The sequence below is a fragment of the Crinia signifera genome, chromosome 2 (genome assembly GCF_055691185.1).
Source record: "Crinia signifera chromosome 2, ASM5569118v1, whole genome shotgun sequence".
Lineage (NCBI taxonomy): Eukaryota > Metazoa > Chordata > Amphibia > Anura > Myobatrachidae > Crinia > Crinia signifera.
Window position 1 is genome coordinate 269,702,369 of NC_139218.1, and position 15,362 is coordinate 269,717,730.

Genomic DNA, 15,362 nt, shown 5'->3' on the forward strand with positions numbered 1-15,362 from the left:
ATATCAGTTTCAACACACCCCACCCAAAATGAACTCTGTCTGCAAATGTTACATCTGCCCCACCTGCAGTGCACATGGTTTTGCCCATTTTCCAAACAAATGTGTACTGCAATTAGATTTGAATAAGGGCCAATGTGAGGATTTATGTGCAATTTAAATGGGAAGTGGCAGCAATGATATGAGTATATGCATGCGGGGAAATGGGAAGTGGCAGCAATGATATGAGTATATGCATGCGATCCTGTATGCAGTAAACATGGTAACCACATATTCATTTCCATGGCCATTCTGTGCATCTATAGGGCTACGGGTGTGTGTTTCTATGTATTTGCTTATATTTGCGATATCTGTGGTTGTCTCAATACATTTCCAGGCAGCTACAGCATTAGCATACTTTCTGAATTGATGCTGCAAATGCATTAGCGTTCATCTGTGAATAAGAGTAGGCCCACAGTGGAATGGCAAAGCAAAACTGTGGCTCCAAGATGGGTCCATGAGAAACTGCGCAAGTCGGCAATACACATGTTCTACCATAAAACTCATTTTGAATGAAATATTGCTGTAATTTCACTCATCTGTAGGGACTTTTTTGCCAAATGTTAAACTGTGTGTCACCCCCCCCCCCTCCCATTTTTTTTGCAATGTGTGGTTACCATAGAAACCATAGGAATTAATAAAACAATACACAAATGTTTTATATGCTTGGAAGGTAACATACTAGCACCATGCAGCAGTAAAGAATACTCCTTTTACAATGTAGTTCAACTGATTTGCAAATCCCCTGTGTAATGAGCCTAGCAAAGCAGCACACACAGAACACATTGCCATTGTTTATGCTGTCAAAGAAGCCAATACAATTAGCTATTCCTTAACATATTATTTTATACATGAGTATATATATTGACATCAATGCGTTTTTACATCCTCTGCAAAACAGACACCTGTCTCATAATGCATTTATGCACAGTATGTTTTTGCATTTTTATTATTATTTTTATTAATAAATATCTGTGGCTTATTTTAAATGATGCATTATGTTTCACATTTACAGTGCACTCATTGCATTGCATCTTTAGTACATCTTTCTTAATAAAAATCAAGATTCTTTAGAAAAGCAACAACACAATTTTAACCATGTTAGATAACCAAGTTAGCTTTTAAATGTTGTCATGAATATTACATTAACCTTACCGGCGCCTTATGATGATTCAGAATTGTATCTGATCATGAAAAAAAAAGACAAAAAAAAAAAAATCATGTCTTCTAGGTAAGGATAAAATAAAGCTTTTGATAAAAAAAAAAATGTGAAAAAAAAATTGAACTCCTCCTACTCTATCTGTGCCTGCAATTCAGAGCCAAGCACAGGGAGTGAAAGACAGGGAAATTTATTTCGAATGCACACCAGTGCTTGAAGCAGCAGGGACAGTGAGAGCAGGGGAAGAGGATCTGTCTCTCTTTCCACCCACCCACAGTAATCATCTATTAAGGGGATCTGGATTTACATCAGTTCTGCTGTGTGATTTGGAACTGCTGGTTAAATAAGATTGCACAGATCACTGGGGATTGATGGTAATACTATTGACACTTGCAAAGGGGAGTTTATATCATCATCATTCAGGCTTGATTGGGTGATGTTTGTTGTGCTTGGTGCTACAACTGCAGTCTTTTAGTATCATGAATCCTGCCTTGGCTTTTGATGCTCTACAGATCCACCCATCCTCATAGCAATCAAGTGATAGGCAATGTTTTTTACTTCGGGGATCGTACATGTCTCCCTGTTATAAGATTAGTTTTTTGGCCTCCTGTGGGATTTCTTTAGCTTACTTTCATTTGGCTGCATGCTGGAAAGGAAAATTGCACACTTTGGGAATAGCCCAGTGTTGATGTAGTTCTAACCATTAATCTTAACCTCATCTGAAAGCAGAAAAAAGAAAAGATACACAACATCTCTCTAATTGAGGAGTCTCTCAAGAAATAAACCACACAAGGAAATAAAAGACTAGGAGACGATAGGAAAATAATCATTTTCTATGGTTAAATTGGTACCCTTGCACTGGAGAACTGATCACAATCTCTTATTATGCAACGACAAGGATTTCTTCGTTCTCAGGGTGTCTAAGCTGCTGGATTGCTTTTCGCCCAAATCAATGTGGTTTCTTTGGAACATTTTCAGCAAAGGAACGCATATGCTGCAGTGTCTTTGTGGCAAGAGTCTTAAGAAAAACAAGAACCCAAGTGGTAAGCAACAAAAACTATACAATGCATGATTTTACTTTGATATCTGTCTCTCGCTTTATACTGAGGAGCACTAGATCTTTAAAACCGTTTAGGAAATAACGTGAGCTTACAAGGAGGCCGATGCGATTTTCGCGCACCTTACGACTGCATTTTTAAACTTAATTAGCTCTGAGGGATAAAATGTGATTCGGGTCTGGTGTGTGTGCTAATTTCCTAGAGGAGTGGCAACTTTGTGTGTCATGTTTCCCCCCTCCTCTGACGATTTCTTTAGTAAATACTGCAAATGCAGGTAGCTGGCATGGAGGCACCTTCCAGTGTAAGGCACCGACTGCAGTTGGTTAATATACGTCAACTATGGCACTGGCATTCTGCAATAGTTTCTGATTAGCTTGCAAATATTCCAAACACGAACCACCTCTCAAAAGTAGGGGGAGAAAAATGTAAACACTGGCAGGCTGTTACTCAATTCTGCCTCTTCATCATACCCTGGGAGCGTGGCATTGCCATGCAGAGGGGCAGAGAGCCTAAGTGACCCTATCATGCGGATATCTTTATGGATGCATTATTTGTGCTTCATATACATACAATATGTGATTTCTATGCAGCATCAGTAGCGCTTTTATGTGATGCAGTGAAAACAGACTCTACAGGGTTAATATTTGCAGTACACTGTGTGAGCTTTCTCCAGTAGGAGATTAACAGCAATTTTTAGTCCCATTCGTTTTTTTTTTGTTACCCACACGTTATGCCTAGCTCCCTAGCCCTCATTCATATAATAAAATCTAGAATAGGGACCAGTATGTTCCTTTTTCACAGACTTGGGTTTTTTTCCTGTAAGGAAATTGAGCAGTGTGCCCCTGTATTCGCTTTTCCCCCATGGCCTTGGTTTATCTGCTGCAATGAGTGCTGTCAGTGGATTACATGATTATAATTAAATGTTTCTGTTACATTCCTTTGGTTCTTCATGACCTGCAATTCTTTTGGCTCTCAGTCCCATAAAGAGCAATGAATCCCTGGTTTGCCTGTGACGTTGGCACTGCAGTGTAGTAGATCACAGCTTTCTTTTCTATTGTGACATCCCAACATCAACAAACAGCAGAACCTGTAGGGTCCAGCTTTGATTTTCTGCCCTTGGGATATGAAAATAATCTTTTAGGTGTTTCTGTGTGCCATGTTTCACATGAAGTGCTCATTATTTGAGGGCATTTGGAGTGAGGCAAGGCTTTGCAGGGCTGGAATTCTCTAAGTGTGTGTTGTCATATCATTCTGCAGCAAAGAGTACTTCTTAGAATACCAAAGAGGTGGAATTAACCTAGCTGTCTGGGTACAATTGCTCAATGACTGCTTGCAGGTCTGAGAAACAATTCTTTGTTACAGTATGTGTTAACCACTTTGGAAGATACCAGCTACAGTACCAGAGACTTTCAGTTACTGCAGTGAGGTATACGAGGCATAGATGTGTACCTTACCTTGACTTCATTGAGAAACAAGCAATGCATACCTAACTAGTACTCATAGGTCTTACATTGCTGGGCTTACACGACTGTAGCATTGTAAATACACGAGAAAGACAAACAACACATTTTATGCTTCTTTTTCCCCAATTTACTGCAGATTTATTTATTCATTTAATTTTTTTTGCAGTGGTTATATGTATAGGCCCAGTATGCTAGGAGAGAAGACTGTTAACTTTATTTATCCTATTGATTCATTATTCTTAAATATGTACTCTGATGTGTGGCGGGGATTGACCACTCATCACATGTGTATAGTTCATAGACAGTGTACCACAAAGGCAGATGCACATCTATGGGAGGAGGGAATTCATTCATTCGGTGCACTGAAACTTCCAAACAGCTACAGCAACCTGATCTTAATGACATACTTTATTCAGTAAACAAATGTTAAGTTTGTATTCATTGATGATTACACACATACCTCAATATATATGTATATGTATATGTATATATATATATATATATATATATATAAATATATATATATATAAAATTATATATCAGCAATCAGCAGGCTGTTGTGCCCTCAGTGGACCTCCAGCAGTATTCCTAAGGCAGCTGTACCTGAGGCTGAGAAGGGCTTTATTCCCAAGACACAGATACTGAAAAGAATTTAATCAATTACCTTTGAGTCCAATGCAATCAATGTAATCCTTAATGCACAAATAAAGAATTCCAGAGAGCGATCTATTCTATAGAGATACCTACCAGGGTAATCAATTTGGTTGTGAAAGATGTTATGTGAGTCAGTGAAACATGCCTTACTTAGCACTTTTAGTACTGACTGATCATACATTCACATATAAAGCTATTAACCATACTGCACCAGCATATATCTCTTTACTTATCACAAAATATTTCCCAACTCGACCACTACGCTCTACACAAGATCTGCATCTCTGTTCTGCACGGATCACTAGCTCTTATTCACTATTACAGGACTTTCATCGGGCTGCCCCCACCCTATGGAATGCCCTTCCACGCACAATAAAACTCTCCACTAGCCTCCAAATTTTCAAGCGTTCCCTGAAACTCACCTCTTCAGGCAAGCCTATCATATTTAAGTACCACACACATAACCCTCTGAGGCACTTATGTATTATATAGCTTTCTTCTGGACTTGGGGGGACTGCTATGCTAGTACTGGTGCCTGTCCTTGTGTTTCCCTCCTATGTCCCTATAGATTGTAAGCTTGCAGCAGGGCCCTCCTACCTCCAAGTCTGTCTGTTGTTACCCAGTTTGTTTTATCACTGTCTACTATTAATAAAGCGCAGTGGAATCTGCTGCGCTATATAAGAAACTGTAAATAAATAAATAATAAATATAGAGAGATATATCTATAAGATAGATAGATAAATAGATATAGGATGTCACAGTGATTATTAGAGATATCTCTTCCATACAGTATAATTTGACTTTTTTGCCTTTAAAAAATAGGCCTGCTTTATTACTTTTTGTTATCTGTAAGGACTATTCTACTACTGTGCATGAGGTGCCCAGGTGTTTGTTTGTTTGTATTGTTAGGATACTTTTCTTTCGAATTTGCAATCAAAGTACTGCAAAAAAAAAAAAACATGACTGACTTCCATTTAGTCAATTGTATTCTTTAAATCAGTCGGCTCTTTTGATCTCATCAGATGTTTGTCAAATATCCCAAGGTACTACTTTGTTTGTAATCCTTTAATAATGAGGCAACAAAAAGCATAAGTAGCAGTCGCTGTGTCCCAAAGACCAACTATTTTGCAGGCTATGGCCTATTAATGCACATCTGTTCACTGCCCAAGAGGGTCTTCTCCCAGCATAGAAAGTTAGTAAATTCATCTCATGCCACCCTTCAGTAGCAGACCGATTGCCACCATGGTTTTACACTTGAAGAAAATTGTATTTATTATTTTACTTACTAACTTATTTTGTATGTAACTTTTGTACAGCATTTCCTGATCTAGAGAAAGAGTAATCAATTTTAATAATGGAAATTTCACCTGTTCTATGCACTTTTTTGGGGGGTTTATTTCTCAACTTGTATTGCAGCACTATTGTCTTTGGAGATATGTTTTGTTATTATATTATTATATACATATATATTAGATCTTTAAATATTCAAGAACTTTTCAAGAAATCTCAATTGTGGGTCAGTGATTTCAAATGGAGCAATATTCTCAAAGTGCACTTTCTATGAAAAGGAACACTAATAGGTTTGGTTTGAGCTTCCGCAGGTTATAATCATGTCAGAGATGTCTAGGAATCATAGCCATTATCTACGCCAGCGACCACAAGGAGACGAGAATGAAGTTAGCATTTCGTCACCTCAGGCCACTCTATCTGTGCATTCCCTATTATTGTTGATAGAAGATTCTGATTGGTCTTCTCATGCTTCACTCACCTCTCAACAGTATTTGTAAATGTTTTGCTGTTGAGATACTATAGTAATGCAGGTTTAGAAATGATGGATGCTGTTTTGTAGTTTTTTTTTTTGTTCATTAGGGGGTTCAAACCCAAAATGTCTGTATTTGCTGGCAGCCATGGGCGTCAGATTTAGTACTTTATGCTAATGCAGGTGTTAGCATTAATATTGGTACTTCCATTAGCCCCATGCTAACTGCAAAACATCCATCTGAAACATACTTTTGGCAACCCAAAGTGCCCAATTTCACAAAAGACAGATTCCAAGTTCTGAATTACTTAAACTAGATACCTACTAGATGATTCCGAAGGGTCCAAAGGACAAAATCAGATAGATTTCTTCACTTTCTTTTTTTGCTAATAAGGCAGTTTCATTACATTTGTTAATCTGTCCATCCTCAGAAATAGATTAATAATGAATATTATTTAAGCACTTGAGGGACCGAAAGCCATAAATGATTTTAGAAACCCTGTGGTTAATATTGTCCTTCTGTAATACCCAAAATATAAATGAAACAATAAAAACAATGTTCTAGACAGTGCCTTAAATTGCTTAGCATGTAGTTTAATAGCTATGGGTTGCTATAACATGTCTGGATGTGCTAATATACAAATGGAGTCCAGGATCACAGTTATTGCTTCAATGACATAAATATTAAGTGTCTTTATTAAACTGAATTTGTCATTCCAATGTAAACTGTTTCTTAACCCTGCTTATTGTTTAAACTGAATTTTACCTTTTGTAATTACATTTTCATTCATGTACAGTAATATAGCTTGCAAAGGAGAGAGATCAGTTCTACAGATTTTCTAAATAAAAAGATGTTACTTTCCAATATTGTTGGAAGATAGTGAAACCATGATGACAATACTACAGCCTAGTATGTAGGAAAGAAGGTGAAGAGTAAGGGTCTTGACAATTGTCCAGCTTCTCACCATACTCATCAAGAATGTTCAATATACAGTATAATAAACCCTGACTTGTATCTAAGCAGGTCTATGCTGCATTCTTTGGTTGCAGTCATTTTCCATGATGGTTCAGTAGTTACTGTACATTTTTTGTAGTCATACCATGGCTTTGATTATGGATAAAGTTTCCATATGCAAAGTCCCTGCACACATCAAACTGATGAAATGATACACCGCAAGTCTATATGTAGTTAAAGTGTTAACGCAGGTCAGATAGGAGCAACTGTCACTTCTTACTAAAGAACAGGTAATCAGCATGTTGCCAGTTTATTGAGTTCTGTTTCATAACCAGCGCTCCTGGTTCTGCCACTGATTATTGTGTGGTTTGTAGGGCTAGGTGAGGCATTTTGCCTCCTCAATAGACTGAATTTCTTTGGAAGGATCCGTTTGTATCCATTTTTAATATGGTCATCACACTAATAGAAAGTATAAGCATTTCTCCATACTACATATATAAAAATACTGTGCTTCACCCGAGGCATAACTGTGAATGGTTTGAATGTCACCCAAATGCTTGAGATCCTTCCAGACTCTGCCATGTTGCCCAGCTAGTGGGGATTCACCAACCTGTGCTGACTTCCAGGCCCTGCGTTTTTGTATCCTATTCCATACCACCAGTTGACCCCAGAGTGATAGCTGTTATCTTATTAATGACTCTTTTTTGATCTGTCCCTTATAAGAGATCTGTATTGTGCTGTTTTGTTAGATCTGCCATATATGGTATCTGTTCAGATACTCTTCTATTGCTCTATGATGCTGGGGGATTTCAGTTATGAAATGATGTCTCTCCTTAGGGAAATTGTACTGTACAGTCTGTCCTACTACTGCATTTGAGCACACTGTTATTTCAGATGTATTTGCAGTTCCCTGATTTCATTAGTGAATGTTAGCACTGCTTTAATTCTCTTCTCTTCTGCATACCTCCTAACTGTCCCGATTTTCTAAGTACCATCCCATCTTTTTTGGGATAGTCCTGCATACTGCCTGCTGCGTGGGCCAGCGCACTGAGTGAGTGTGACAATCATCAGTGAGTCTGTCACACTACACTACATAAAGATGCGGCTGCCTGCCGCTGCCCGTGCGCTCGCTGATCACAGGCGCTCGCTGATCACAGGTGAGTCGGTGCGGGTGTGGCCATGACAGTGTGTCAGTCAGTCAAAAAAAAACATTATTTGAAGGGCGGGTGGGTTGTCCAATGGGAGGGAGTGCAGTCTGTCCAATGGGAGGGTGGGTGGACAGGCAGGGGGCGTGGCCTGGTATGGAGTGTCAGAGGCAGGGGAAGCAGCAGTGTCTGCTGGTCCCTGCCTCAGCTTCTCCTATGCGTGTGACGCCAGAAACAGTTTTTGGCTGGGGGGCACAAAATTTCTAGTTACGCCACTGCTTGCCGCTCAGCCATGCCCCTAAATTCAGATGCGTGCTTTGTCCCAGATTAACTTGTTCACTAACTGCAATATACTTATATTTGTCATATTTTCTGCCTTTATAGGCTGTATTTTCCAAACCTTCTTTGCCATAACATTGTTGCACTTTCATGATAATTCTTTTTCCTGCTACCATGATTTCTCAGCTTTGGTTATGTTCTTGCTCTGTCTTGCATTTCTCCTGACTACTTGGAATCTGTCCTATTATGCACAAGTATGTGAAAGCGTGTTTGTATCATAAAACTCACATTGCATGAATGTGCACACCCAAGAGATGCCAGATTCTGTCAAATGCTAATTCGCGGTAGTCGCTGCAAGGTTGCGCTAGCTTCTGAAATATGCCACCCAGGAGAAGTGCATAAAAAAAAACGAAGAAACCATCCTGCACCAAAATAAGTGATAAATGAAATAGCAGGACCATATAGAAGCCAGATAGCATAAAGAAAGCACAGGAGGGTTGTAATGGCCATTAAATGGCTGATTTTTTTTAATAATGGTTAAAAAACAATATTAAGCAAGTGTTTTTCAAAAAATTTAAAATGCCTGCAGTATTTTTGGTACATAAAAATATCTGTTTAGTAGTTTTTCTTTGTTTTATACAGATTTTTTAAAAGTGGAAATAAAGACTTTTACCTCTGATCTGCAAGTTCAATAAACCCTCTCCCATCAACATAACACCTCCATATACAGATGGAATCGTGCTTATTCAACGGGGATAGGATATAAATACATTAGAGACTGTACAAAGAAGGACAACTAAAATGGTGCATGGCCTACAAAACCAAACGTACAAGGAAGGACTAAAAGATCTTAAGATGTATACTTTAGAGCAGAGAAGGGAAAGGGGGGACATGATAGAAACTTTCAAATATATCAAGGGTTTTAACAAGGTACAGGTGGGAGACATTCTTCACAGGAAGAGGAGCAACAGAACACGAGGACATGCACTGAAACTAGAGGGAGGAAGATTCAGGGGAAATGTGAGGAAGAATTACTTCAAAGGAAGAGTAGTAGATAAGTGGAATAGCCTACCATCAGAGGTGGTAGACGCAAATACAGTAGTACAATTTAAACATGCTTGGGATAAGCATATTGATATCCTTACAAAAAAATAAGGATCAAATATGGTTTGAGGTAACATGTTTAAAAAAAGGGGCAGACTAGATGGGCCAAGTGGTTCTTATCTGCCGTCAAATTCTATGTTTCTATGTTTCAACCCGCTGGCACATCAGAGGATCCATCTGGGCATGCCATTTGGCGAGATGGGCAGGGCCGGATTCGTGCCTAGGCCCGTGAGGCACCGGCCTCAGGGCGGCACCATTTAAGGGCGGCAGGCAGGCTGTCATTCTGTTAAATAGCAGCATGGCACAGCGGGTGGGCAGCGGCAAGTGAGGAGCGCCACCGCCGCAGACATGAATTATCATATGTTGGCGGCAGCGCTGCTCGTCCCCCGCCACTGCCCTTCCACTCTGCCATGCACATTACATCACTGCTTAGTGGCTGGGTCCGACGGTCCCCCTGTGTATCCGGAAATGGCTCAGGCTCACTGCTGCCGGCGCCCGCCCATTGGCTACTCTACACACACACAGTCTATTGGCTGCGTATCCAGCAGCTGAGCGGCGCGCAGATCCTCCCTGCACTCAGTCAGTCACAGTGTGAGAGAGACTGACGGAGACACTGCTAATCACTGTACTAATAAGTGCCTCCCTCCGGGTCATCTGTACAGTGAGCAGCCCAGAGTGCTTAAAAAAATATTAAGGTGGGCTAGAGTTAAATTTTAATGAAATATATAAATAACAATGTATATACATATATGATTACATTAAAATAGGGGGGGGGGGGACAAAAATGTTGTGCCTAGGGGTGGCCTGACCCCTAAATTTGCCCCTGGAGATGGGGATGCGCGAACACCTCTAACACACATCCCATTGCCGCGAATGGGGTGCACAAACGTTTCACACGCGTCCCATTCTTGATGAACAGCGTCCTAGGTGGACCGCTCTGGTGCGCCGGTGGGTTGAATAAGCGCAGCTCCATCTGCGCCTGACACACATCATATAACCCATTATTGAGCTTTTAAGAGAAATTCTCCTGAAAACTGACTGTCTTTATTGGCCCAATTCTGCTATTTATACCCCTCCAAGAACATGATTATACATTTGGAGGGGTACATTGTGTCTACTCCTAAATTCCCCCCACATACTCACACAATCACACCCTATCCATTCCCTTCTGTAGCCTGACCCTAACTGTTCCCTAAAAAGAGATACTGCATGGAAGATATATTGTTTTACTATAACACCTAATGTGTACCAGAACTCACATGTAGCAATAAAAAATAAAATGTTTTTGTCTTATATCTTTGCTTCTGATAGGGTCCATAACTATGCATAGTCTAGTCTAAAAGAAGACAGGTTGTTTTGGGTTCTTATTTAAAAATTCAGAATTTACATAACCAAGTAAAAAAAAGCTGGTTAATGGAAATGTCATATAGAGTAAATGTCCCCATACACCATGGCGATTTTAGGGCAATTTTGGTCTCTTGTCTTCCGATTCCAGCAAGAAATCAAATGAAAAGTATCAAAATCCCATGTGTTTGACATTAGTACGATGCAATACATGGTACTGTGAGCATCGCAGCAGTGCCTTAAGATCAAGCAGGCTGTATCGCCAAACCTCCGTCAGGTTTGGCTGGATTGCATACGATACATTGTGTCCAAAAGGGCTGCATATGGTGTATCACATACAGTCCTTCCCGAGTGGTTCAAGGGGGATTGTGGGCAACTTCTTCCCTAGTGTATGGGCACCTTATGTAACTTTATGTTTTTTTTTTCTTTTAAGTGTATTTGGGGCTAATACAGAGCATAAGTAAACTTGTTGAAGGATAACAAGAGCGATTATTACTATTATAAATAAAAAAGCAAGAAACAAAACAAAAAATACTTCTGTTTTGTAGAAAATGCAAATTTGCATTTTGATAGTCAGAAAATACTGTTAATTATTCTTCAATATTGATGATTAAAAATCTATTGCAGATATTTTGGCTGCAGTAAACGATTTATTGATGTTGTGCCTCTGGTCTCACTGATACTGTATGGCCTCAGCAGATGCTGTAGGGTTACTGATTTAAAACTGGACACATGACTTCAACATATTGCACAGTAGATATATCTGTCAGTTGCAATGCTTGCTGGTGATAACCTCTGAAAGAGCAGTGAGGGTGTTTTATCAGACATGCCATCTGTCACGAGGGCAGCTCATAAATATAAATCATTTTTAGGTTGATTTTACTTTTACAAATGATCGTTTTTTAATCTTTTTTTGTAACGTAAATATAATGACTGACTGCACAATACTACCTCTCATTTGTTCATATTACATGATATATAACCATAGTTGCTCCAAATTGTTAATTGAGTACTCCTGTTTTATTTTGTTGTCATGTCATAGATTATCATGATTTATTAAACTTACTACAGGAATGCCTGTTAAGGAATTGGGTCACTATATATTCTTGCATGTATGTATGTATGTATATACAGATGGAGCCGCGGTCATCTTTCCGGCTCTCGGCGTGCCGCGGTGCGAATGAGGTGGCGTGCATGTGAGACGCTTGTACCACATTTGGGAATGGATGCACGAGCATCTGAAATGCTCGCACGTCCCTCTCTCGGGGTGTTTGGCGCGCCAAGACGGGTCGTTTCGGTGCATTGGCTCATCTGTATGTATGCGTGCCTGTATCTGTTTGTTTATAAACAAAGTATACAGTATACAGATACATATGTGTTGATATGTAAGAATCTAGTGAAATCTGTTGTCTGTAATGGTCCCTTAACCAGGGGTGGCCAATTGGTGGATCTCCAGCTGAAGGCCAGTTACTGCCTACCTCTACCCTAAACAGATATGCTCATTTAGTAATGTACATGTAGAAAAGCATTCACATCTTGTGCAACAAAGATGCCAATATTGATGTCCTGCATCTCAATCTCAGTAACAGGAAACTGTACAGTAATTAAAATGTTAAAATAGTTTGTGCCATTGTGGCATATCTTGAAAAACCTTTTGCTGACACTTTTTATTTCCATTTTAGTAACGTTTTTTTAACATTTATTTATTTAGCACCAGCATATTCCATATCACTGTACAGTTTTAAACATAGGATGAAAATAAGACAGGGTACTAACAGGCAGACAGCTGTTAGTTCTCACACGCTTAGAATCCAAATCTGGGAGAAGAACACATACAGATGTGTCTTCAGTCATACACCTAGCCTCATCAATTTGTGCCTTATGTGCACCCATTATACAGCGTAATACCACCCCGCTGTGCCAGAGACCTCATGCCGTAACTATAACCACCCAGAAATGAGGTTTAATTCTTGAGTGAATAAAAGCCAAGTCCACTGCATTGTAGCACTTTGTATACGCAGTCAGCTGTACAAGTCTCACATATCAAATGAATCAATGCAGTTTTGGTAAACTGTTTTGTTTCATATAATTTCAGCTAATGGTGCCCATACACTTGTAAAATTATTGTAAATAACCCATCGATTTTGACTGCATCGGTGCGCTAACTTTCGTGATTGTATGCACATCGAATGTGTTATCTGACGCCAGCAGTCATTAGGTCGACATGCATTTAGGTCGACATGAGTCTAGGTCGACATGCAGGAAGGTCGACATGAGTCTAGGTCGACAAAGGTCATTAGGTCGACAGGATTATTAGGTCAACATGGGTTAGGTCGACAGTCAAAAGGTTGACATGGTTTTTTTTACATTTTCTTTGAGCCGAATTGTGCCGACAGGCGGTATTTCATGCCCTACCATCCACTAGGGCGTGGCGGGAGAATAAAATACGGTGCTACGTTTCAGTGTCCATGTTGACTGTGTCGACATCCAGGTAAAAATAATGTAAAAAACCCCATGTCAACCTTTTGATTGTCGACCTTACCCATGTCAACCTAATAACACTGTCGACCTAATGACCCTGTCGACCTAACCCATGCCGACCTAGACTCATGCCAACCTTCCTGCATGTCGACCTAAATGCATGTCGACCTAATGGTGTCGACGAACTTGATGGTTACCAACTGATCCACACCCGTGGCGATGTGTGACCATGCTGGTCAAATGTTGCTTGATATTACGTGCCACACTTAATATTTATCGTATCAGGCATGCAATTGCATTCAATTTATCGAGTTGCAATGTGCGATCTGTCGGTTTATATACCCCCAGATAGCCCAGCCCTCATTACATTACCCAAATTCAGGTCACATGGGTCATGCGATATATCGTATGATTGTTTGCACATAGAATGCACACAAAAAAAACTTTCGATGCAATTTCTCGCATTGGGAGCTTCAAGGGAAATCGACGCCCGATATCGCATCTCACTCAATCGCCCTAGTGTATGGCACCATCAAGCAGATTTATCTACCCAATTTGTCTGGTGGGAATGAAAAACTTGGAATTTATGGGAGCATATGACAATGAACCATTTGCTCCCAAACGCTGGAAAATGGACTATTGTTTGTATGAATTTGTTATATCATACGGATATATCCAACTTTTCTGAATGAGCACTATTTGTTCAGCGTTCGGGAGCAAATGATTGATTGTCATACTCCCATTTCTTCCCACATTTTTTTCTCACCAGACAGCTTGGACAGATAAATCTTTAGGTGTGTACCCAGCTTAACCTTTTGCAGTCCACATTTTTTTTTTTTGCAATTCAAACAGTTTTAAATGTTTAAATTAATTGTTATTTTTTTTAATGTTTTCAAATCAAAAATGGTCTACATTGAATGTTGAATGATATTAATGTTGTTATTTTAAAGTGGTTCACCACTGAATCTGCTAATAGCGCTAGGGCTGTTGAGCCTGACTAGACATTGGACTTAAAAGGGTTAAGATGCACTTTTGAACGAGTGAGATGCTCGGCACAAGATAAGTCACATGGGACATTGTGTACCAAGAAAGGTTGTTTGGCTTGGTGCTAGTGTATGAGAACACATCTGTATGATAAGTGTTTAACCATAAGAAAATATTTAGATGGAAACAGGATTCTTATAATTCTTTCTAAATAGTTACTTCTCACTAAAATTATAGTAAGAGGTACTGTATTAAGGTTGGCTTATTAGACTAATGGCTACATGTAAGTATATACTGTGAGGATATGGAATTCTTCCAATCACCCATACACCGAGCCAATGAAACCAAAGTACTGGTTACCTCCGATGCCATTACTTCTCATATACTTACAATGAACAACCGTACAAGTTTATTTGACCAAAACTTAATTTTAATGTTATCATTAATTGAATTAATTGTAATGTCCTCAGTACTAAGGGGTCTAATTACTAAGCTTTGGAGAGTGTTTTGAAGCGAGTCTAAGTAATGGACTGATGACAGGCAATATTTGAATGTTTTGCAAGTGCTATGGGTCACAGCATAGAATTTTTAGAGCTGGCGCTACCAGGATATGCAGCAAAAAGATCCACACTGGCAGTGTTCCTGTCACCACTACACAAAAGGAACAGAAGTAAAATGCAAATAGTGTGAATCAAAGATGTGATTTCCCTTTATGTCACCATAAAAAACTGTGCCACCACAGACGTGATATAAATAAATGACAGAAATACATAACTTATATAAGTAGCCTTTCACTCATGTTAAGAACCCAATGGATGGTATACAGGTTCCTGCAATGACAAGAATGGTCTTTTTCCCTTCACAGGGAACGCTCAAAGACCACAAGATGTATAATAGTGCAGCACCTTTGATAAAACAAATGGCTTTAATAATTTTTTGTA

General features: G+C 39.4%; 1 protein-coding gene across 1 annotated transcript in view; it reads left to right on the forward strand.

The window, feature by feature from the left end:
- Positions 1-1,365: 1,365 nt before the first annotated feature.
- Positions 1,366-15,362, forward strand: part of FGF14 (fibroblast growth factor 14) — a 509,370-nt gene continuing 495,373 nt past the window's right edge. The window contains exon 1 of the mRNA XM_083168618.1: positions 1,366-2,238. Within this exon, the coding sequence (XP_083024744.1) occupies positions 2,031-2,238 (208 nt within the window). The 5' untranslated portion in view covers positions 1,366-2,030. The remainder of the gene's footprint in view (positions 2,239-15,362) is intronic.